The sequence below is a fragment of the Malaclemys terrapin genome, chromosome 18 (genome assembly GCF_027887155.1).
Source record: "Malaclemys terrapin pileata isolate rMalTer1 chromosome 18, rMalTer1.hap1, whole genome shotgun sequence".
Lineage (NCBI taxonomy): Eukaryota > Metazoa > Chordata > Testudines > Emydidae > Malaclemys > Malaclemys terrapin.
This window is the reverse complement of record NC_071522.1, coordinates 24,329,746-24,354,907: the sequence shown is the minus strand read 5'-3', so window position 1 is coordinate 24,354,907 and position 25,162 is coordinate 24,329,746. Positions and strand designations below refer to the sequence as shown.

General features: G+C 61.7%; 1 protein-coding gene across 5 annotated transcripts in view; it reads right to left on the bottom strand.

The window, feature by feature from the left end:
* Positions 1 to 24,336, bottom strand: part of ELN (elastin) — a 103,017-nt gene extending 78,681 nt beyond the window's left edge. For 2 of the 5 annotated variants that reach the window (XM_054008267.1, XM_054008264.1), the window contains exons 1-4: positions 24,180 to 24,336; positions 7,229 to 7,276; positions 4,164 to 4,229; positions 3,509 to 3,541 (exon numbers count right to left, since the gene is read on the bottom strand). In XM_054008267.1, coding sequence (XP_053864242.1) covers positions 3,509 to 3,541; positions 4,164 to 4,229; positions 7,229 to 7,276; positions 24,180 to 24,258 — 226 coding nt within the window. In that variant the 5' untranslated portion in view covers positions 24,259 to 24,336. The remainder of the gene's footprint in view (positions 1 to 3,508; positions 3,542 to 4,163; positions 4,230 to 7,228; positions 7,277 to 24,179) is intronic. The other 3 variants (XM_054008266.1, XM_054008263.1, XM_054008265.1) reach the window with 2 other exon arrangements.
* Positions 24,337 to 25,162: the final 826 nt, after the last annotated feature.

The following is a 25,162-nucleotide window of genomic DNA, read 5'->3' as shown; positions in this document are numbered from 1 at the left end:
TGCCTCTCGGAGAGGCAGCTCGAACACTGGCCCTTGGAACGAGAGCCATGGTGACTGCTGGAGCCTAGAGGCTCCCTTGTGCCCCGGGATTTCTCTGCCTCCTAGGCTGGGGAGAGGGAGTGACTGGGGCCAGCCCCCCTGGCTCCCAGAATTCCAGCTTTCATTTAGATAACCAGGGAGTCTCTCTCCCGCATGGCTGCCCGGGTAACTAGAACCGTGCACCTCGAGCGTACCCAGTGCAGGCACTCACAGGCTCATGGATCCGCAGGCCACAAGGGACCAACTAGTCTGACTTCCTGCATAACGCAGGCCGGAGACCTGTCCCTAAATCATTCCTAGGGCAGAGCTTTTGGAAAAAACACCCACTCCTGAGCTACACATCCCCAGTGCTGGAGAATCCCCCATGCTAGGGTGACCATATTTCCCAAAGGGAAAACAGGACACCCCCAGCTGCTCGTCCGAGCCCCACCCTTTCCCCTGCAAGGCTGTTGCTGGTCGCTGAAACCCTGCTGCCCCACCCCCCTGCATGCTGGAATGCTGCCTCCCCCACCAAGCCCTCCCTCCCTCTGCGAGGGGCTGGCATCTCCACTCGCCCCCCACGTGTTCTTTTGCACTGCACCCCTGAGCAAGTCGGCAAGAGCGAGCGGGACAAATGCCCACTTCCACAAAACAAGTCAGGATGGCTGGGACAGGGCTTAAAAAAGGGACTGTCCCGGCCAAAACGGGATGTATGGTCACCCTACCCCATGTTCCAGTGGCTAGTTATTCTCACTGTTAAACATTTACGCCTGATTTCCATCCTGAATGTGTCTAGCTCCAATTTCCAGCCCCGGGAGGATGTTGGCCCTTTCTCTGCTATACTGAAAAGCCCATTGCTAAGTATGTTTTCCCCGTGGAGACATTTGACTGTGATCTCGTCACCGCTGACCCGTCTCTGTGCTCAGACACTGCGTGAGTCTGCAGAGAGCCTGAGCAAGAGCACTGTGTGGGCCACCTGCCTCGCTTCCTTTCCAGCCGCCGCTGAGCTCAGGGCCTAAGGAGGAACAGCATTGGTAACGATCTCCTGGCTGACCGCAGCACACAGGAATGGAGAGGGGCTGGATCCTTGCTTTTGGCTCCTCAATTGGGTGGGGCTTGCGGTGTGGGAGGAGCTTTGGAGAGTCACTTCCCTCCGCACATGTGCCCTGGGGTGAGGAGCTGGTGCAATGAGATGGGAAGCGCCCTAGGAGCAGGGCAGGGATAACGAGAACAGCTGCACGCTGGGGCAGGTCGAGTGGCTCCCTGCCCCGCCCTACTGTGCCCATCTGTCTCTTCCCCATCACTCTGTGTCCCATCCCTGCCACCCTCTGGGCTCTGTCCCCCCATGCCGCAGGAGGCAGCGATGGGACTGGATCTGAAATGTTTACGAGTGTGGAGCAAGTCGCTCTGGCTCAGGACTTTGATGCCTTCCAACATCTGTGCCTAATCATCCGCTCGCTCCTCCAGACACAAATTCCACTGCCCTTGGCTGAGGGCGGCTGCCAGCAGTCAGGCTGGGCCTGCACAGCTCCGGACCGTTTGGGTTTCATTACCCACAAACACAGCCCTTGTTTTTCTTTCCACACACTGAAATTGGAGACCTGCCTTGCCAGGGACACCCGCGGAGATGCAGACGGACAGGCCCAGGGGCCAATCGCATTGCTGCTCACCTAGGCTCTGGGCAGGGCCAAGGTTGGGTGGGCAGTCTGACCTGGGAGTACCCCAAAGGGGTTGGAGCCTCCTGGCCCCACTCAGACAGGCACCAGGCAGAACGGGTGATCTCCAGCCCCAGTCCCCGGGCCTGACGCAGCATCTCTCACCTGCCTCCCAACGTGCCAGGGACCCAGCCCCCTTCCTTCCTGCCCCCTCCCTAGCAACCAGATGAGCTAGGACCCAGCTGCATGCCCCTGATCTGATGATGACACACACACTGGTCCAGCCATCCCACTGGACAACATGGTGATGACACATGCGCTGGCCCAGCCTGGCATAGCAGAGGGCCCCATGATGAGACGTGCACAGGCCCAGTGATGACACGTGCACTGCCAGCGTCATGCCTCTTGAAGTAAGTGTGGATCCATCCTACAACAACCAGACGATTCCTCAGCAACTCCATCCACAGCTAGAGGGTGTCTCCAGGCACCATCGCAGCCTTGGGGCAGCCTCTCACCCCACAGGGCTGAAGCCATGTCTAGCTATGCCAGAGAGGTTTCTGGGAAGCACCCTGCCCAGCTGAGCCCACTGCAGGCATTGCAGGGGAAAGGCTGGGCTGGGCACTGCCATCTCAGGGACCTGAGCAGGCTCCTGGTGGCCCTATGCGGAGCCTCCTGCAGGCTGCATGTCTCATTGTAAATGGGACCCTCTGCCCCACAGACGCCTCCTGCTCCAGTGTGGGGTTTGCCTGAGCAAAGGCACCTGGCTGGTTGTTTGGCCTGGCACTGAATCCTGCAAGGCGGAGAGAGGCTCTGCCAGCTTTCCAGGGCACAACCTCCTGGCAGCCGCTGGGTTTGGCATGGGGCTGACATTACTGCAGCTTTACGTCTGCCCTGAGAGGGACACAACTGACTTGGAGCTCCTGAGCTCTGTCCCTAGCGCCAGGATGGCTGACTTACAGACAGACAGGGACGGATCAGCTGGGGGAGCCAGGATCCTCTCCCTGCCCTAGGGCTCTGCATGCTGCAGTTCCCCCAGCCGTTCTGGGCACTCGGGAGGGCTGGGCTCTGGCTCATCTCCTGGAGTTGGCATTGAACGTCAGGCTAGCTGAGGCCTGACATGCCTTCACCAGGCCTCGCTGGCAGCAGAAGAGGCTGCCTGGAACCAGTGCCCAGGGGCTGCCAGGCCCTGAACCAGGATGGTGCAGATGACCATAGGCCAGCAACTCTGCCTTGGCCTGGGCCTTCCTCTCATCAAGGCATTGACTGCCACTCTGCCCCCTGTGGATCAGGGACAGTGCCAACCAGGGCTCCAGCACCACACCTCGTGCCAGTGCTCCAAGGGGTCATGGGCTGCCAGCCCCAGGGTATGAAGGAGGCCAAGGCCGCCCAGCCTTTCCTTTCCCACACGAGAACCTGGTGAGTTCTCAGCTCCCAAGGTGCCCGCCGGCGTGAATCCCTGCGTTGGGCACCAGGCACGGACAGCAGTGGTCCTAAGGCACTGGGGGAGGAGGCGGGGGCAGCTGGCAAAGCAGGGAACTACCGAGTGTGGGAGGGGGTCTGAGCTGGGGCAGTGTGATGTGCTGGCACGGGTGCCATCAGGGCACAGCGAGCAGGGCTGAGGCTGGGAGGCGAAAGGCAGCTGCAGAGGAGTCGTGTTTGCCAATGCAGCATCCTGAGTGGTGACCCCCAACTCAGCCCCATGCAAGAGAAACAAGGGCAGCAGCTGATGGGAAACCCCTACATGTCCACGCCTGGCTTCTGCTGAGCCCTGCCCCTAGCAAATGGAGCCCTGCGCTGTCCAGCCAAGAACCCGCAGATGGGGAGACATCCCTTACCTGGCTTGGGAGGTTTTGCTCCAACACCGAGCCCTAGAGAAAAGCAAGAGCCCAATGGATGAGTGAGCCTGGTGCTTGAAGGGAGATGCGCAAGGCGCCAACCAGCCCCTTGCCTCGGGAGGTTGTGTCGCACAGGTGGCTGGCCTGGCACCAGCGGGATGAACCTGGCACACTGGCCATGCACCTCTGGGCAGAGAACCGCCCCCGCATTGCCCCACCTGAGAGCCAGACACATGGGTTCGAAGGCCCCACAAGGCTGGTCTCCTGGACAGCATGGGTCTGAGAACTTCCCTGACTTGATCCCTGGGTGGCTGGAGTAAAAGCTTCCAGATGTTAGTCTGCGAGACCGAAGGGCCCTCCCCCTGGAGAATCCAACAGCACCGCAGAAGAGGGCATGGGCCACCCTCTTTGGTTATGGGGGGACGCTGTAGCTCAGGAAGCAGATGCCTCCACACCAAGGTGAAGGACCCACTACAGGTGCTTCTGCACAAGGGGCGGGGTGGGGGGGGGGCTCCCTGGGGGAGCCGCTGACCAGTGCCCAGGAGAAGTGCTTGCTCCCAGGGACTCAGCCAGCAGTGAGCCTGCTTGCCAGCCACTGCTACCTTGGGCCATGTAGGTGGAGACTGTGGGTTGTGTATCTCAGGGCAGTACTCACCTGCACCCCCAAGTCCAGCTCCAACCCCTAGGCCTCCTGCTCCCAGGCCTCCAACCCCAGCAGCTCCTGCAAACAGCAGCACATACTCAGCACCCTGCCCTCCAGCCCTGCCCGCATCACGGCTTTGGAGTAGCCCTGAGAGCTGCCATCCCATTCTACCATGCTCCAGCCCAGAGCCACAGGAACAAGAGCCAGGAAGATGTGGGCAGCTGGTCCCCTACCAGCTTGGGGTCAGACTGCCCGAGAGAGACCCTCTTTCCTTTGGGTGGTGCGCAGTGAAAGGTTGCTGCAAGCACCCTGCTGAAGGTCACAGCTTCTGTCGGGCCCACCCCCGCCCAGTCAGGGCTGCAGGCTGTGGTGAGACAGCTCCTTTCCTGTGCGCTCCACAGCAGGGACAGCCCGTGCTGCACTCTCAGTAGGTGGTGCTGCAGAGCAGAGTCCCACCAGCCAGAGCTGGGCTCTCAGGCCAGTGATCTGCCAGGTTCCTGGCTCTAAGGTGACCAGACATCCCGACTGTCCGGATTTTGAGCAGTTTGTCCCGCGTCTCGACCAAAGTACGGTCAGGACACCATTTGTCCTGAAATTTTGTTTCGGGTGGGTTATTTTGTTTGTTTGTTTGTTTGTTTGTTTGTTTGTTTATTTGTTACACTCACCTGACCGGTGGGCGCCTTTTTAATTGTTACACTCACCCGTCCAGGTCTTTGGCGGCAATTTGGCGGAGGGTCCTTCAGTCGCTGACGGTCTTCGGTGGCATTTTGGCGGCGGGTGCTTCTGTCTTTGGCTGCAAGACTTATTACTTTCTGCCGAAATGCCGCTGAAGACCATCAGCGACTGAAGGACCCTCCGCCGAATAGCCGCCGAAGACCCGGACGGGTGAGTGTAACAATTAAAAAGGCGCCCCCCTGTGGCGGTCCCGATATTTTACAGTTAGCATCTGGTCACCCTACCTGGCTCCCAGAAGGACTCCAGGGGCTGGCTCTGTGCTGGGAATGCAGGCTCTGAATTCCGTCACGGCCCAGTGCAGGGGCTGAGCCCTGATCTACATAGGGATGGCAGTGCCTAGTCCAGGATTTAGGCGACCAAGTCCCAGGTCTATGCCCCACTGCAATCCACAAAGCTCCCGCTCATGCCTGGAGGTGCCTAAACTCTCAGTACCTAAGTTTTGAGGGTTAAAGTTCCCTCAGTGCCTAAGTTTCTGCATCTGGGTACATGTCCTGCTGCCTTCTCTAGGCACCTGACCCCCGCCTCCCGCCTAAGCCCCAATGCAAAGGGGGGAAGACAGGCATTCCTCCACCTGAGTCATGTGCCAAGCCCCATCCAGGGGGCGGGCTCAGAGGCCACCTGCCAGATCAGGTCCCATTCAAAATCCAGCTGGAGGAGTATTGGTGCTTATCTTATAACGCGTAGCCAGGGGCTAGCGTGCTCACCTGGGATGTAGGTGACCCAGGTTCAGTTCCCATCCCCCGCAGGATCTGAACAGGTGTCTCCCAGTGCTCACCAAGGTGCTCTAATGACGGAGCCATGGGATATTCTGATGGGGGGAGGCTCCCTCCAGCTCTCCTGCTGAAGCTGTTCTATGGTAGGGTGACCAGATGTCCCGATTTTGGGGGCTTTTTCTTATAAAGGCACCTATTACTCCCCACCCCCGTCCTGATTTTTTACACTTGCTGTCTGGTCACCCTATTCTATGGGGCTAACTAATCCGAGGTTAGAGGAGGGGGTGGACCCAGGGGCTTCCACCTCCGAAGCATGTGCCCTAACCACAGAGAGTCTCGCTCTCTCTGGCCAGTGACTGGCCAGCATTAATCCCCAGAGACACAACCATTGGGGCAGAAAGGGACAGCAAGAGAATGGCTCTATAGGCCAGTGCTTTGGGCCCCCCGGGAGGTGGGGGACCCCTGGTTCACTGACAGCCTGAGGGGGCCCCACAGCAGAATAGCCCCGTGCTCTCACCCCTGGAGTAATAGTCACAAGGCGGGCTCCTCCTCCTCCAGCTGTTGTGCGTGGAGTGAGGGACACACCTACCTCACACCTGCGAGAAACCAGTAGGGGCCTGCGCCCCGCAGACTCCAGTGGAGGGCTTCCTGCTGAACCCTTCCTGGGTTGCTAGCAGAGACAGGTGCCTGTCTGAGGACACGTCCCTGCCATCGGCCGTGCCCACTGGCTAGCTTAGGTGGCTCCTTGCCCCACGTGCTGACTTTTGTGCCCAGCAGTCCAGGCACTGTGCAGGGAGCCTGGGAACCTACATGGGCTTTGTGGATTGCAGCGTGTTCCAGTGGATCCGGGCCTGAGCCCATGCAGCAACTCAGGCCTGGATGGGACCCCTGGCTGTCATAAACCAGGGGCAAGACAAAGGAACCGGGCTACAACATGACTCATGTGACAGGGCTGGGCTACAGCGTGCCTGGCTGATAGGCGTCCTTCTGCTGTGTTACCAGGTGTCACCCTGCTGCCACCACCCCAGCTGCCTGGATTGTCCCTCAGGCACCGGTCAGGGCAGCCAGCGCACTAAGGCCAGGGCACGGCTGCTTTGCTGGGGCCTGGGCTGCGACTGTGCTCACTGAGCAGAGACAGCTCCCCCGGGTTCTGTGTCTCCCCGTCCCCATGCAGGGCCACGCGCAAGTGAGGACCAGAGCCGGGACAGGAACCAGGCTCTACCTGACTCAGCTCAGGCCCAGCCACGCCGAGCAGCTCTGCCTCTGCCCAGAGGGACCATGGCCAGCCTGCTGGAGGGGGCTGTGCGGAGGGAGGACACAGACAGCTCTGCTCGCCTGGATCCACGCCTGACTGTCCCTTGCGGGGTTCCCACCCTTGCACATGGCTCCTGCTGGCCAGATTCATTCAAACACACTCCTGTTGGGGCGAGGGAGACATTTCCTGAGCTCCTAGCCCTGGAGACCCCTCTCCCCTGGGGCCAGCACCCCCTTCTGGGACAGGCTGATATTTCCATCCACCAGCCTGGGGACCCCTCTCCCACTGCGCTCTCACTTCTCTTCCCATGCAGGGGAGAGCGTGCCCATTTCCTGCTGCTTCCCGTGTCCCGCTGGGGGGTGGGGGGTTCTTACCTGGGTAATATCCTAGAGCCGGAACTCCCCCTCCAGCACCAGGCACCCCTGCAAAAGGAACAGGCAGCGTCACGCACAGCCAGCCAGGGAACACACCCGCCAGGCCCCGTCCATCCAGTAGTTGGCTCATAGGGAGCCCAGAAACCTTCCCAGGAAAAACAGGGAAAGCAGGACTGCCCCTTGAGTGCACGAGTTCCGGGGCAATGTCGGGTACCAGCTTTGCTGTGGGAGAGAGCCATTCCCTGCACCTCCCTGTGCCACAGTTTGTCCATCATTACTGTGGGGAAAATGACACTGACCCGCCTTGGGGAAGTGCTTTGAGATCGACAATGGGCAAGTGCGATGTAGGTAGCAGCATGGGGTCGGTGCGCTCAGAGGTCCTGTCATTTTGCTAACGGGACCCAGAAAAGCCGCATGTGCCCCTGAGACTCAAGGTGGAGGGCCGTGACACCTCTCAGTCCCAAGGTGGAGGGCTGTACAGCCCTGAGGGCCCTGGCGGAGGGCCGTACACCGCTGAGGGCCCTGGTGAGGGCCGTACACTGCTGAGGGCCCTGGTGAGGGACGTACACTGCTGAGGGCCCTGGTGGAGGGCCGTACACCGCTGAGGGTCCTGGTGGAGGGCCGTACACCGCTGAGGGTCCTGGTGGAGGGCCGTACACCACTGAGGGCCCTGGTGGAGGGCCGTACACCGCTGAGGGCCCTGGTGGAGGGCCGTACACCGCTGAGGGCCCTGGTGAGGGCCGTACACCCCTGAGGGTCCTGGTGGAGGGCCGTACACCGCTGAGGGTCCTGGTGGAGGGCCGTACACCCCTGAGGGCCCTGGTGGCGGGCCGTACACCCCTGAGGGTCCTGGTGGAGGGCCGTACACCGCTGAGGGCCCTGGTGGCGGGCCGTACACCCCTGAGGGTCCTGGTGGAGGGCCGTACACCGCTGAGGGCCCTGGTGGCGGGCCGTACACCCCTGAGGGCCCTGGTGGAGGGCCGTACACCGCTGAGGGCCCTGGTGAGGGCCGTACACCCCTGAGGGTCCTGGTGGAGGGCCGTACACCGCTGAGGGTCCTGGTGGAGGGCCGTACACCCCTGAGGGCCCTGGTGGCGGGCTGTACACCCCTGAGGGTCCTGGTGGAGGGCCGTACACCGCTGAGGGCCCTGGTGGCGGGCTGTACACCCCTGAGGGTCCTGGTGGAGGGCCGTACACCGCTGAGGGCCCTGGTGGCGGGCTGTACACCCCTGAGGGCCCTGGTGGAGGGCCGTACACCACTGAGGGCCCTGGTGGCGGGCTGTACACCCCTGAGGGTCCTGGTGGCAGGCTGTACACCCCTGAGGGTCCTGGTGGAGGGCTGTACACCCCTGAGGGTCCTGGTGGAGGGCCGTACACCCCTGAGGGCCCTGGTGGCGGGCTGTACACCCCTGAGGGTCCTGGTGGAGGGCCGTACACCCCTGAGGGCCCTGGTGGCGGGCCGTACACCGCTGAGGGCCCTGGTGAGGGCCGTACACCCCTGAGGGCCCTGGTGGCGGGCTGTACACCCCTGAGGGTCCTGGTGGAGGGCCGTACACCGCTGAGGGCCCTGGTGGCGGGCTGTACACCCCTGAGGGTCCTGGTGGAGGGCCGTACACCGCTGAGGGCCCTGGTGGCGGGCTGTACACCCCTGAGGGCCCTGGTGGAGGGCCGTACACCACTGAGGGCCCTGGTGGCGGGCTGTACACCCCTGAGGGTCCTGGTGGCAGGCTGTACACCCCTGAGGGTCCTGGTGGAGGGCTGTACACCCCTGAGGGTCCTGGTGGAGGGCCGTACACCCCTGAGGGCCCTGGTGGCGGGCTGTACACCCCTGAGGGTCCTGGTGGAGGGCCGTACACCCCTGAGGGCCCTGGTGGCGGGCCGTACACCGCTGAGGGCCCTGGTGAGGGCCGTACACCCCTGAGGGCCCTGGTGGCGGGCTGTACACCCCTGAGGGTCCTGGTGGAGGGCCGTACACCGCTGAGGGCCCTGGTGGCGGGCTGTACACCCCTGAGGGCCCTGGTGGAGGGCCGTACACCACTGAGGGCCCTGGTGGCGGGCTGTACACCACTGAGGGCCCTGGTGGAGGGCCGTACACCACTGAGGGTCCTGGTGGCGGGCTGTACACCCCTGAGGGTCCTGGTGGAGGGCCGTACACCGCTGAGGGCCCTGGTGGCGGGCTGTACACCCCCGAGGCAAGGGAGTACCTGGCTCTCCTCCCTGGGGCAGGAGTCTGGCCTGGCTCTAACTCCTATCCAGCTGGTGTAAGACTCCGGGGAGTGTCTCCTCGGGGTGGGGGACAGTGTCTCCAGGCCCTGTCTGGGGCTAACAGGCCTGTCTCCAGGGCCCTGATCTCTGGGCAGCTGAGCATGCTGCGGGGGGAAGGGCTCGGCTCTGGGATGCCGGCTGTTCCTGTAACACCCCACACAGCTGTGCTCTGGGACAGCCCCGGAAAGGGGGAGGCCCACGGTTGTGTCAGTAGAGGCAGCCCTGCAGCAGTGTCTGTGCCAGCCCAGTGCTGCCTGGGATTCAAGCCAGCATCATTTCTCAGGCTGGGGAGGGGAGGCTGAGCTACAATGAACCTGATATCTGCCATGAGGCTAGGAGAGCCCCAGCTGATGTCCTCAGGCAGGATCATCGCCCCAATCCCACCGACACCTGTCCCCATGCAGAGCGGGGACAGGGCCCACCTTTCCTGCCATTGCCCTGCTCCTAGCTAGCATTAGACAGCCCCGGGGCGCTGCTGCATGAACCTCCATCCCTTTGCATAGAACCATACGCTTCTGTTGTGTGGGCTCAGTGCTGGGACGGCTGTTGTGTTTAGAGCAAACCCTGTGTCTATGTACAGGGCAGCACCAGTCAGGTCTCCCAGACAGTACAAAACGGCCCGTGGTGTTTGGGATGGGGGAGCTGGAGTTCCAGGGAGTATCCCAGGCCCAGATCACTAAACTCCTTGCAGGGGAGCCAGCGGAGGCTGGGTTTTCTGGGAGCCAGAGGCTGCCATGCTGGGCATGGAGCTCTGCCCGGGTGGCCTAGTGCGACCTCTGTGTAAAACGGGGCAGGAGGCTTGCTTGCCTGCCCTGGGCGCGGCCTGCGTCTGGGAGGGCACAGATGTCCTTCCCACTGCCCGCAGGAGCTGGCCTGATCCCAGAGTGCACAGCTGCCCCTCCGCAAGGGCTGGTCTGAGGGGGCATTGCTCCCACATTGGAGAGGGGTGACGAGTGGCAGCCCTGTTCCCACATCCGCCCAGCCCATGAGTGATGCTCTGCATCAGTCTCTGCCTAGCCAGGTCCTTCTGGGCCAGCCCGCCAGCGGGGTTACGTCCTTTGGGCGCGGAAGCTGAGGGAGTCACTAGCGGCTGTCCAAGTAGACATGCCCAGCAGATGGCATCGAGGGGCTGAGACAGAGCCTGCCTGCGTGCGGCTGCTCTCACTGCTGGGGAGTTTTATCAGGCTTTGGAGAAGTTCTCATTTCCTTCCCAACGCCCAGCCCGGGCGCCCTACAGCCACTCCAGCCAGGGACACGGACACGTGTCCAGCTGGGACAAGCCTTCCTAGCGCTCCAGGCTCTAGCTGCTTCTGCCCCTGGGGGAGGAGACAACGTCCTGCCTGAGCCATAGACATCCCCAAGACAGAGATATAGACTCCCAGCCTCCAGGCACGCACAGAGCACTAGTGCCAGGGGTTCACACTCACAGCCCCCTCCCCCACAGAGGGCACTAGTGCCAGGGTTCACACCCCCAGCCCCCTCCCCCACAGAGGGCACTAGTGCCAGGGTTCACACCCCCAGCCCCAGACACACACAGGGCACTAGTGCCAGGGTTCACACCCCCAGCCCCCAAGCACACACAGGGCACTAGTGCCAGGGTTCACACTCACAGCCCCAGACACACACAGGGCACTAGTGCCAGGGTTCACACCCCCAGCCCCAGACACACACAGGGCACTAGTGCCAGGGTTCACACTCACAGCCCCAGACACACACAGGGCACTAGTGCCAGGGTTCACACCCCCAGCCCCCAAGCACACACAGGGCACTAGTGCCAGGGTTCACACCCCCAGCCCCCAAGCACACACAGGGCACTAGTGCCAGGGTTCACACCCCCAGCCCCAGACACACACAGGGCACTAGTGCCAGGGTTCACACCCCCAGCCCCCAAGCACACACAGGGCACTAGTGCCAGGGTTCACACTCACAGCCCCTGCCCCCAGACACACACAGGACACTAGTGCCAGGGTTCACACCCCCAGCCCCAGACACACACAGGGCACTAGTGCCAAGGTTCACACACACAGCCCTTAAGTGTACATGTAACTCACACACCTCCTGGGTGTGGTGTTCTGCCCCATCTAGTGGCACTGAGACCACGTAGAGAGAGATTAATTAATGTGCTCTACAGCCTTAGCTAAGGGCCACATGGCTTTTAGCTCATGCAGTAGAGGCTCATGCACTAAGCTCCAGAGGCCCCAGGTTCAATCCTGCCCGCCAACGACCGTGGTCTGTCGGCGTTACACACACAGGGCACTAGTGCCAGGGTTCACACTCAGCTCCAGACACACACAGGGCACTAGTGCCAGGGTTCACACTCAGCTCCAGACACACACACAGGGCACTAGTGCCAGGGTTCACACCCAGCTCCAGACACACACAGGGCACTAGTGCCAGGGTTCACACTCAGCTCCAGACACACACAGGGCACTAGTGCCAGGGTTCACACTCCCAGCCCCCAGGTACAGACAGGGCACTAGTGCCAGAGTTCACACTCAGCTCCAGACACACACAGGGCACTAGTGCCAGGGTTCACACCCAGCTCCAGACACACACAGGGCACTAGTGCCAGGGTTCACACTCAGCTCCAGACACACACAGGGCACTAGTGCCAGGGTTCACACTCAGCTCCAGACACACACACAGGGCACTAGGGCCAGAGTTCACACTCCCAGCCCCCAGGTACAGACAGGGCACTAGTGCCAGGGTTCACACTCAGCTCCAGACACACACAGGGCACTAGTGCCAGAGTTCACACTCCCAGCCCCCAGGTACAGACAGGGCACTAATGCCAGGGTTCACACTCAGCTCCAGACACACACAGGGCACTAGTGCCAGAGTTCACACTCCCAGCCCCCAGGTACAGACAGGGCACTAGTGCCAGGGTTCACACTCAGCTCCAGACACACACACAGGGTACTAGTGCCAGGGTTCACACTCAGCTCCAGACACACACAGGGCATTAGTGCCAGGGTTCACACTCCCAGACCCCAGGTACAGACAGGGCACTAGTGCCAGAGTTCACACTCAGCTCCAGACACACACAGGGCACTAGGGTCAGGGTTCACACTCAGCTCCAGACACACACACAGGGTACTAGTGCCAGGGTTCACACTCAGCTCCAGACACACACACAGGGTACTAGTGCCAGGGTTCACACTCAGCTCCAGACACACACAGGGCATTAGTGCCAGGGTTCACACTCCCAGACCCCAGGTACAGACAGGGCACTAGTGCCAGAGTTCACACTCAGCTCCAGACACACACAGGGCACTAGGGTCAGGGGTCACACTCATAGCCCCAGACACAGACAGGGCACTAGTGCCAGGGTTCACACTAGCAGTACTGGATGGATGACAGTACAAGACTGGTTTCAGAGTAGCAGCCGTGTTAGTCTGTATCCGCAAAAAGAACAGGAGTACTTGTGGCACCTTAGAGACTAACAAATTTATTAGAGCATAAGCTTTCGTGGACTACAGCCTATCTCCTCATTATATGTTCCATTCTATATGCATCCGAAGAAGTGGGCTGTAGTCCACGAAAGCTTATGCTCTAATAAATTTGTTAGTCTCTAAGGTGCCACAAGTACTCCTGTTCTTAGTACAAGACTGGGATCCATGAGTGATAGGTGCCATCCCCACCTGTGCCAATGAATTGCTGGGCAGCCTAGGGGTTCCCCTCCTGTCTTGGGGAAGTTGCCCCACCTGTGATGTGAGGCAGCGCTAGGTGCCCCTGATGGGGTGGGAAGGTCACAGGACAGCAAAATGTTTTGAGACTCTTGGGTGTCAGGCCCTGGACAAGGCAAAGCCCAGTGGATCTCTGCTGCGCTGCCAGGCGCTGGCATGCCCAGGTCCGCAGCCCTCGGCCCGCACAGCTAGCACAGCGCCTGCCTAATGTGGAGCACATTACACTGAGCCTCCGCAGGCTTTGGAATTGGTTCCAGATTCCAGACCAGCTGATCTCACTTTGCGTGGAATTCGGAGCCTGATAACACGTTCCCCCAGCCAAAGGCACTCATTCCAGTCCTCGCTCTCCTGTCTCCCCATCCGTCTGTCTGTCTGTCCCTCTCGCTCCCCTGGCCTGGCCCTGCCCCACTTTCCCTTCGTGGAGGCTGCACTATTGGCTGGGATGAATGACAGGGCTCTGACCTTTTCAAACAGGGATTAGAGCCCTGGCTCCCGCCCTGCTCGCCTCCCGCTGGCTCGGAAAAACAAATCCCAGATAATTCCTTGTTTAAAAACAAACGCAAAGTGTCTGTGCGGCCCCTCCCTGTCCTGCACTGCAGGCCAACGCCAGCCCCAGCCCCAGCTGCTGCAAACGTCTGCCAGGGGGAGCTCCCCAGACTGGGGCGCAGCTGGGATGCCAGTGCTGCGAGGTTCCCCACAGCAGTGCCTGGTCCAGGCCACAGACTCACTCTGAGGGCCAACGGCAGCCCTGCTGTAAATGGCAGAACTGCACTGATGTTTGCACCAGGCTGCAGCTTGGCCCCGTGAGCCATGTACTGCGATGTGCTACAGGAAGGGACAGCATGGCAAGGGGGACTCGCCTCCTGCCCACCCCTTCCCTGGCTGCTGAGAGGAGTGGGGGAGCTGAGGTGGGAGCAGCTTGTGTCTGGCTGGGGGCCTCGAGGGGCTTCAGTAAGCTGTGCAGCCCTGGCCCTGGAGAGCTGTCCCAGGGCAGTCCCAGTCTGTTGCCCCTGCCTGCTGGGAGAGAGGGGAAGGGGGGCAGACTCACTCTAGGGGAAAGGGAGACACACCCCCAGACAGAATCCTGGGGGAACCAGCGGTTCCTCAGGTCCCTCTCTGGGCTGGTCACCGACAGGGCTCCACACACTGCCTGGTGCTGGCCCTGCCCGGGGACATGGGCTCCTTTTGGGTCCGAAGATTCCCTCTCCCCGGCGCTGTCACCACATGATGACGGGTGCACTCCCTCTCCCCGGCGGATTCTGTCCCGTGGGGGGCAGCGTGAGGATAGTGCAGTTGTGGCCCCTGCCTGCAGGGCTCATTGCTGTCGAGCTGGTTATTGTGTCGGCGGGAGCTCTGCGCACCAGGCACGGCTGCCAGCGGGACACGGGGCTGAGGGCGTGTGGCTGCCCCAGAGCTCAGGGGAGCCGCAGGCCTGCTGCTGGGAGGAATGGTCTCACAGGGTGCCTGGGAAGAGGACATTCCTCGGCAGGACTCAAGCCAGGGGCTCCATTTGCCCCTCCAGAGAGGTCAGAGGGGGTAAAAGTCTGAGCCTTTGGCCCCCAGTAAGTTCTTTGGTGCTGAGTCAACCCAGCCCAGCCTCCCTGCAGAGTTTGGGTTCCCAGGAAGAGCAGTCTGAGAAAGCCGGGTGTGAGGAGAGGAGCCGGCAGTCAGCGGGGGCACGACCTGGACGGCGCCCATTGGCAGGAGCTGGCCCTGTGCTGGTGCCGCTTGGTGCAGCACCTGGCACCACCACACACGTGACAGGAGCCTTCCTGGAGCCACGGCTGATGCATGTCTCTGCCCAACCTGGGGTGGGAGGCTGGAAGCAGAGCATCCTTCCTCCTAGGTCTAGTTCTCCTTTGCCCAAGTGCCAGCTCCTAATTGGCGTCACTCCCCAGCACCAAGGGAAGGTCCCCTGTTAACTCAGGATTTGTCATCGGGACAGGCATGTTCTGTGCAGACCTGCTTGTGTTCGGCGCCTCAGCCACGCTTCTCAGCTGCTGGGCAAAGGGCTCCTAAGGATACTCTCGCTCCTTTGGGCTGGCACCATCCATCAGGCTTCTATGTCTCTCATGGGGCCCTGCTACCTTCAGTGATATCTCCCACTCAGCCCTCCTCACCAGCTGTTCACTGACTGGCTGTCACAGAGCTTTCCATTTCTCCCGAGTCTGCCCTCCCCAGACAGGGCTGAGAGTGGAGTGTGCCAACCTCCCCTGGATCTTGGCAAAGCTCACCGTGGTCTGTTGTGCTGCTGGGCGGGGGGCCATTGCCTTGCTCGGCAGGAGGGTATTGGAATCCTACAGTCGAAAGAATATCAGGAGGTGACATCTACTAATGGCAGACTCCCTTGTTCTGAGCTCGGTTAGCTTGGCCCATGGCTGGACAAGATGCATCAAGCTGGCTAGTTCATACCCCAGCCCCTTGATATTGACGGCCGTGAGTCCCAGGCCCCAGCTAGCACCAGCTCTTCACTGCACGCTCTGAAGAGCCCACGGGTCAGATCTCGGAGGCGAAAGTGTGGCAACTTCCCTGGCTCAGCATGGCCAGTGCTGGTGCCAGATGTTGGCCGTCCTGCCCTTTTGTTGGGTACGTCCACACTGCACCTGGGGGCTAGCCTCCCAGCCCGGGCAGACAGATCATAGAATCATAGAATATCAGAGTTGGAAGGGACCTCAAGAGGTCATCTAGTCCAACCCCCTGCTCAAAGCAGGACCAATTCCCAGCTAAATCATCCCAGCCAGGGCTTTGTCAAGCCGGGCCTTAAAAACCTCCAAGGAAGGAGACTCCACCACCTCCCTAGGTAACGCATTCCAGTGTTTCACCACCCTCCTAGTGAAATAGTTTTTCCTGATATCCAACCTGGACCTCCCCCACTGCAACTTGAGACCATTGCTCCTTGTTCTGTCGTCTGCCACCACTGAGAACAGCCGAGCTCCATCCTCTTTGGAACCCCCCTTCAGGTAGTTGAAGGCTGCTATCAAATCCCCCCTCATTCTTCTCTTCTGGAGACTAAACAATCCCAGTTCCCTCATCCTCTCCTCATAAGTCATGAGCTCCAGACCCCTAATCATTTTTGTTGCCCTCCGCTGGACTCTTTCCAATTTTTCCACATCCTTCTTGTAGTGTGGGGCCCAAAACTGGACACAGTATTCCAGATGAGGCCTCACCAATGTCGAATAAAGGGGAACGATCACGTCCCTCGATCTGCTGGCAATGCCCCTACTTATACAGCCCAAAATGCCGTTAGCCTTCTTGGCAACAAGAGCACACTGTTGACTCATATCCAGCTTCTCGTCAGATGTGCTAGCGAGGCTCGAGCTAGCTTGCTGGAAATAGCTGTGCGGGCATTGCAGGTCGGCTCTCAGGCCCACCCGAGCCCTGAGCCTCAGCTGGGTGGCTAGCCTGCATGTTGGCCACAGCCACGACGTCCACACAGCTAGCTAGCAGAGCCCTACCCAGGCTGGGTGGCTGGCTGCCAACTGAAGAGTAGGTGGCCCCTAGTGGCTCCTTCAGAGGCTCTCAGAAGGCGAGTTTGTTGGGTCCCCTCCCAGCTGGCTCACACGCCAGGCAGGTCTCTAGGATCTCGTGCTAAGGAGACTGCACAGCCTCTCCAGACGTGCAAGGCTGGCCCTGTGGAGCCCTAACCTGTTGAGCTATAAAGCCAACGACCAGACACGAGGAACCAAATTCAGCCCCAGTGCAAGGGATTGCATTGAAACCAACAGAGCTGCACCCACTTACTCCATTTCCCAGTTTGTCCCAGAGAGAGCAGGAGCAACGGTCGCCCATTGGCATCCCCGACCCAGGGGGCTCGTCAGGGGCAGCTCCGCATGGCACACTCCAGGGCTCCCGCAGACCTCTCGCCTTCCACCAGCACCGTGGCATTTGTGCTCTTGCCCACTGGCATGGGGCTGAGACCGCAGTGCCCCTCTTGGACTCGCCCCCTCAGCAAGGACCAGGCTATGAGGCTCTGATAAGCTGGATGGCACCATCTGGCAGGAATCAGAGGCAGATCACTTGCTGCCACACAGCTAAAGCTCCGTTCAGGGCCCTTGTCCTGGCTTCCAGGAGGCCTCTGCTGTGCTGCTTCCTGCTGCCAGCTGTGGAGCAGGGCTCACCTGTGCTGAGCGTCGCTGCTTGCAGGGCCGGCTCCACCTTTTTTCCACCCCAAGCGGCGAAGAAAAAAAAGACAAAACCGATTGAGCTGCCGCCGCCGTGCTGCCGAAGAGGAACAGAGGGACCGAAGGACCTGCCGCTGAATTGCCGCCGAAGAGGAACAGAGGGACCGAAGGACCTGCCTCTGAATTGCCGCCGAAGAGGAACAGAGGGACCGAAGGACCTGCCGCTGAATTGCCGCCGAAGAGGAACAGAGGGACCGAAGGACCTGCCGCTGAATTGCTGCCGAAGAGGAACAGAGGGACCGAAGGACCTGCCGCCAAATTGCTGGCAAAGACCCGGACGTGCCGCCCCAGCAACGGACAGAGTGCCGCCCCTTTCTATTTGCCGCCCCAGGCACCTGCTTCCTTCGCTGGTACCTGGAGCCAGCCCTGGCTACTTGCCCTGAGAGGCAAGTGACTGCTTGGCAACCAGAGACCTTCCTTCACCTCTGTCTCTCTGCGTCTGGGACAGGAGGGAGCTGGCCACAGACCTTCCGAGGAACTGAAGAGCTTTCAGGAATGTGCCTGCCCTGGCTTCTCTCCACAATCATCTCCGGGCAAATGTGAGTCAGCGGCTCTGAGGGCCTGCACGTGCAGAAGCTTCTGGATGCTCACCAGTGGCATTGAGACACAAGACCCTGCCCCATATGCAGCATTTTGAGGCTTAGCAGAGCTCACTTCCGGGCCACGTGGCGTCCTGGGCCTGGTGCGTGTGATTTGAACATGGGGCCGTGTCCCAGCCCAGAGCTCTCCACCTGCCCTGGCCCAGCAGCAAAGCCACACACAGCCGCTTGTCCACCTGCCATCATTCACTGCAATGGTGGCGGAGCTAGGTGAACAATGCCCAGTGTTTTCAATACACAGCCTTGTGGGTTTTCAACCCCCTTTGCTTTGCCGGTGCTCACGCTGGAGCTGCCCTCCAGGGAGCTGGCTTCAGACCCAGCAGCTGTGGAGCTGGGTGGTGTCATGAAGGGTTAATGGGATGAACACGGGAATTCACACTGGTGAGAATTTGCACTAAAAACTGGGACTCCAGATGCTTCCCAATCAGGAAACAGAAACATACCATGTGACCAACAGCCCACATTTCAAACATGGCTGCCTACGTTCGTTCCAAACCACTGAGCACCTGCAGCTCCCAGTGAAAGCACTGCTGAAACAGGCCCCTTCTTAGGAACCTCAATGCAGATTAGGGGGCCTCGTGTTAGGCCCCAGGCCCAGAGTTGAAGATTCTGGCTCATGTGTCCACTCCAAAGAGCTTGAATTTTGATTTCCAAACTCTGACAACTCGCCCTGAGCAGTTCATGAATGAACTGCAGATGGCAAATCATTCACTGAAATCACTGGGGGAACGTCATGCTCTTGGTGAACAATTCGCGAGCAGGAAAAGAGGCAAAATTCAGAGCCGAAAGCCTGGCCATCTGTGAGCACCTGCAAGCCATCCTCAGGTGTGCAGCATAAAGGGGGAGACACATGGACTGAAAATGGGGGCCATGCCTGCTGCACAGGTACAGGCAAGAGGGCAGCTCCCACCCCCACCCCCAGCTGCTGTGCACTGTACTTATCTGCTGCACAAAAGGCAGAGCAGGGGTGAGTGGCCTCTGCCAGCAGGAGGCGCTGTAGCGAATGGAGGAGCACTAGTTCCCAGCCTGTCCCAGCAGGAGGCGCTGGAGGGACCAATGGAGGAATGCGGGCAGCTCCCAGCTAGTTCATCCCAGCGATGGAGCGCCCATAGTTTGGGCAGTGTGGGCGCCATTTCTGTAGGGTCCTGAGTGAGGAGTGGGCCCAGATGGGGCACAGTGCATTGCACAGAACAAAGGCCTCTCTGTCCATCTCGCTGTGGGCTCAGAGATACAGAGCTTAGAGCCCCGTGTCAGGAGCTGCAAGTCTCCCAGAAGCCCCCCACGGGCGGCGTTGGCTTTTCACAGCCTGACCCTTGCCTCTGAGGTGCTCAGTGAGCATGTGACCGTCACAGGTTGAGTCTGCTCAAAGAGCAGCCTGTGCTAATCGCCTTACTGCGGAGCTGGGCCGGGGCAGGAGAAGGCACTGGCTTCTCAGCGGCTTTGGGCCTGACTCAGGCATGCACGCCTTATCCCGGGGCATGCAGCAGGCAGGCAGAGGGATGGGCCTGGGCAGGAAAAGCCACAGGTGCGTTGGCCTGCGTTCCAGGCCTGCGATCCAGCCCTGGGTTGCACAGCTGGCCCCAGCCTGGGCTGGGAGTCCCTCTCCATGGTCCCTGCTCCCTGGCCTGGCGGACTCGTGCCCTTTGCAGCCTGTGAGCCCAGGATCTGTCAGGGCAGCGCTGGGAGACTGACGCTTGAAGCTGTGGCTAGTGCAGCCTGGTTCTTCCAGCTCGAGCCTGTGGAGGGAGTGCCGTGTACGGCTGCCAACGGGCAGCGGGGCCCCACACGGAGCTGCGAAGAAAGCCCTGGTCTTCCCCACTTCCCCAGCACCATTTGCCCCACCGCCCCCACGTGGCAGGGGAGAGGCAAACTCGGGGTCTCCAGGCACGTCTCTGGGGGGGCTAGCCTTGTGGGCGCAGAGACCCCACGGGCACAGGGGGAGGGGAAGGGAGTCTGGACAAACAGCAGTTCCCTGGCAGGGTCGGGCCCACTGGAGGGAGATCCCCTGCACCTCCCCCATAGGCAGGCCTAGTCCCACCGCCGAGCCAGCGTGGGCACTACCTGGGTTACCGGCTGCAAAGTGGGAAGGATCTGAGCCTGCTGCCGCCGGCTGGACAGTCACGTGGCTGGGCAGAAAGCTCTGCCCTGCCTGGGAAAGAGACAGGAGACGCTCTGTGTGCTGGCACCAGCCCCTCCACTTCCAGGCAGCGAAGAATGTTCTGCTTCCAGCAGCCCAGACCAGCTGACAAGTCCCCCGTGCACGGCCCTGCACACGAGCGCACTGCGCTCCTGCCCGCCTTCCCCCCTGTGCTGGGACCGACACTCCCTGCTGCCCTCTGCCCCAGAGACCGTCCTGGGCATGCTGGCCTCTCCCGCAGGCGGGCACAGCGCAGCCTGCTGCAAAGTACAATCATGCCACATCGCCCTGCCAGAGGGGGGCAGGAACCCTAGCTGCTCCCCTCCCCCGGCCTGTCCAGTGGGCATGGGCCATCCTGGGAGATCTCGCTCCCCGCGGCAGAGCGATTCACGGAGAGCGCTGGGCTCCCCAACAGGCCCAGATGAAGAGTGTTGGCATCAGAGCCACCCCAAAGCCATGCCCGCCCCATCCCACGCACACCAGGGCCACGCTCGCCCTGCCCGCCTCCCAACACAGCCACCCCCGGCCCTACCCCACAGCCAATCCCAGCCCTGCCGCACCCCGCAGCTACGCCCGCTCTTCCCCACCCCACCGCCACTCCCAGCCCCACCCCGCAGCTACGCCCGCTCTTCCCCACCCCACCGCCACTCCCAGCCCCACCCCGCAGCTACGCCCGCTCTTCCCCACCCCGCCGCCATTCCCAGCCCCACCCCGCAGCTACGCCCGCTCTTCCCCACCCCGCCGCCACTCCCAGCCCCACCCCGCAGCTACGCCCGCTCTTCCCCACCCCGCCGCCACTCCCAGCCCCACCCCGCAGCTACGCCCGCTCTTCCCCACCCCGCCGCCACTCCCAGCCCCACCCCGCAGCTACGCCCGCTCTTCCCCACCCCGCCGCCACTCCCAGCCCCACCCCGCAGCTACGCCCGTTCTTCCCCACCCCACTGCCACTCCCAGCCCCACCCCGCAGCTACGCCCGCTCTTCCCCACCCCGCCGCCACTCCCAGCCCCAAACCGCAGCTACGCCCGCTCTTCCCCACCCCGCCGCCACTCCCAGCCCCACCCCGCAGCTACGCCCGCTCTTCTCCACCCCACCGCCACTCCCAGCCCCACCCCGCAGCTACGCCCGCTCTTCCCCACCCCACCGCCACTCCCAGTCCCACCCCGCAGCTACGCCCGCTCTTCCCCACCCCACCGCCACTCCCAGTCCCACCCCGCAGCTACGCCCGCTCTTCCCCACCCCACCGCCACTCCCAGTCCCACCCCGCAGCTACGCCCGCTCTTCCCCACCCCGCCGCCACTCCCAGCCCCACCCCGCAGCTACGCCCGCTCTTCCCCACCCCGCCGCCACTCCCAGCCCCACCCCACAGCTACGCTCGCCTGCTCCACCCCACTGCCACTCCCAGCCCCACCCCACAGCTACGCCCGCTCTTCCCCACCCCACCGCCACTCCCAGCCCCACCCCACAGCTACGCTCGCTCTTCCCCACCCCACCGCCACTCTCAGCCCCACCCCACAGCTACGCCCGCTCTTCCCCACCCCACCGCCACTCCCAGCCCCACCCCACAGCTACACTCATCTGCTCCATCCCACCACCACTCCCAGCCCCACATCACAGCTACACTAGCCTGCTCCATCCCACCGCCACCCCACAGCTACGCTCACCTGCTCCACCCCACTGCCACTACCAACCCCACCCCACCCCGTAGCTACGCTCGCTCTTCCCCACCCCACAGTCACGCCCAGCCCCGCCCCACAGCGACGCTCGCCTGCTCCACCCCACCGCCACTCCCAGCCCCGCCCCACAGCCACACTCGCCCTGCCCACCGCACAGCCACTCCCGGCCCACCCCACCTCCACGCTTGCCCCGCCCCACCCACTTCCATCACACTCGCTCTGCCCCCACCCCCTGCCATGCTCACTCCGCCCATCACCACATTGTCTCTTCTCCCACCGCACTGCCAGGCTCTCCCTGCCCCACCCCCACTCCCCGGCCACGCTTGCTTTGCCCTCACCCCTCTGCCCCTCCCATCGTGCCCAGCAGAGAGCTGGGGTGCTCATGGCTGTCTTTGCAGGGGTGCCGCAGCTCAGGGTGGGGGCATTGTGCACTGTGCCCACTCCCAGCACATCTCTGCCATGCTGCAAGGAGTGAAGCTTCACGCTTGTTCTCATAAACCCGCAGGTGCAAACTCCCCTCGCCTGCACGTCTGCCCAGCCATACTGGCTCCCTCCAGGGCCCCGCCTGGCTCGCAGGGCCGGCTGAGAACTGGAGCTGGGTCAAAGCCCCAGACGTCTCAGAGCACGTTTCCGAGCCCAGGCTCCTGTCCGAGTTTAGCCCTGGGGCGCCAGCCCGCGAGCCTGAGTCCACAAACACGGGTCTGAGACTCCCTGCCGGGGACGTTGCCGTGTAGATGTCCCTGAAATGCCACTGGGCTCTGCCCTGGAGCTTCCTGCTTCCTGGGATGGCCTGGGTGAGCAGCCAAGTCTGTCCTAGCGATTGCGCCTCTCTCCCCCGCCAGTGATCTAGGTACCCATCCAAACCGCAGTGGGACCCTACCCTGCCTGGCTGCAGACGGCTCTCTCACCAGAGGGATGGCTAGCCCAGCTGCGATAGCATCTGTCCTCTCTACAGGGAGCCCAGGAGTCCTGGCACCTGCACTGAGCATTCCAGGGGTCGCTGACCCCCAAGAGTGGGCCTGAAGGGCTCTTCTCTGGGGAGGGGGCAGCACAGCCCATGGCGACCCCCTCCCACCCACTGCCCTGCCAGGGCCCCTTCCCCCTCGCCTACATACGCACACACACACAGTTGTCCACACAGGGTGTGTCACATCGACACACACACACGCACACAGTGATCCACATGGGCTGTGTCACACATATACACACACTGATACACATAGACTTTGTCACACACAAACACGGAGTAATGCACTTGGGTATTGTCTCACACCCAAAGTGATACACAAAGGCTGTGTCACACACACTGCAAATTATACACGGGGGCTTTGTTTCTCTCTCTCTCTCTTTCATACACCCGCTCACTGAAGGTGCTACACATGGGCTGTGCCATACATACACACGCATACAAACACACACACATAGAGGGCTCCAAACAGGTTGTGTCTCTCACATCCACACATCAAGGGTGCTATGAACAGGTTCTGTCACACCCACACCCGCAGTGAGAGTGCTACACAGGCACCGTGTCACACACACTCACTGACAGTAATCCACACACGCTGTGTCTCTGTCACACACAGCGAAACACACAGGCTATGTTAGACACACACAGAACGAGACACATGTTTTGTGTCTCTCATACACACTGAGGTGGCTACACAGGCTGTCACATGTGCAGAGGGTAACACACACAGACGCAGAGTGACACATGAGATACTGCGAGTGTGATACACCTGGGTTGTGTCTCTCTCTCACTCACACACTGAGTGAACCCCGGGCTCTCACACACATCCCATGCCTGCTTTCTGTGTCCCAGTCCCTCACGCTGACAGCCCGGCGGGCCCTGGCACCCTCAGCTGGGGCTGGGATCTTGCCTGCTGGGATGCGCTAGGGAGGACGTTGCATGACCTGGTAGGAGCCCCTCAACAAGCACCTTGCCCCCCAGGAGATCTACTGTCCAGTGTCACACAGGGATCCCCAGGGGCAGCCCCAGCTGTGCTTCCAGCTCTACCTGCCCCAGCCCCTACCCCAGGGAGAGCCCTGGTGCCATGTCATGCTTGGGCAGGGATAGTTGGGAGCATGCCTGCCCCAGCGGGGGGAGGGTGGGAGCAGAAGGGATGGGCCAAGCTCTGCGAGTGGCTGTGGATAGGACCCAGGGACGGCTTGGGGAAGGAGAGCCCAGGGGCAGCGCGGGCACGGATTGGCTTGGGGGCTTCATTGAGCTGCTCCGTTCCCAAAAGGGGTGCGTGGCATTAGCAACCTGCCCACTGGGCATTCCCCTTCCCTTGGGGGGACATGCTCCAGAACCAGCCCCCCGGGAGCCCATCCCTGCCAGCGAGTGCCTGAGGTCAGGTGCCCCAAGAGAGGTGGCCCGGCTTGGGGAGAAGCAGTTGTTGCTTTCCTTACCTCCTTGCCGAGAAGCTGGGAGGATGGCGAGGAGGAGGAGGACTCCGGGAAGGAGGGATGCAGCCAGCTGCCTTGCCATCTCTTGAAGCAATGCCCCAGTCCTCTTGCAGCCAGTGTGTTTTATCCCAGAGCCGCTTAATTGTGGCTTCCAAGGCTGTGAGGGGCGAGGGGTGGGGGCTGGCTGAAGGGAGGGGAAGGGAATGAGGGGAGAGGCCCAGGACACTACGTCATTACAAAGGGCAAAGCCTCTCCAGGCTATTGGGCTTTTTTCCCTTTCTAATTTCTCTCTCTTGCTGCTTTCTCCAATTCTGGCACGTCTCTGCCAAGAGAGTGGGGCAGCTGCCAAGAGAGCCTTCAGCGAGAGAAAGGGGGAGGGCTGGGCTGCCGAGCGCTCCCTCCCCCCGCACCATAATGGCCAGGCCTCCGGGGGCACGTGGGCACTGCAGGCCCCAGCCTTTCCCGCCCGCTTGCCCCTTGCAGCCGAGGCAGGGCCATCGGCGAGCCCTGCACAGCCTTGCCACCCTTGCCAGACCCGGGTCGGAGCCCTTGCTGGGGGTGCCAGGCTTGTCAGGGCACAAGTGGCTCGTGGGGGGCATGCGATGCTGGGGCAGCCAGGCAGCGAGGGGGGATGGGGTGGCAGGAAGAGACCCAGCTCTCCACCAGGCTGGAGCAAGGAGGGCAGGGAAAGGGGGGAGATCTTGGTGGGTTTCTGCTCCCAGCCCCTGCAGCTGAGGCCTTGGGCGGCTGCCAGCTGGGCCCCTGCTTCCCGCTCCCAATTGCTAATGCTGTATGTGCTGGACACCCTACACCTGAACCTGTGCTGCGCTGCAGGGTACCAGGGCCAAGGGGAGGGGGAGGACAGCGACTCCCAGAGAGCCCAGGAGTTAACCCTGTCACAGCCAGGACCCTGCCATCCATGGCACGCAGCAGGGCTCTGGCGGGCGGAGGGGAAGTCAGCTGTCTGGTCCTGGGGCCAGTCAGTG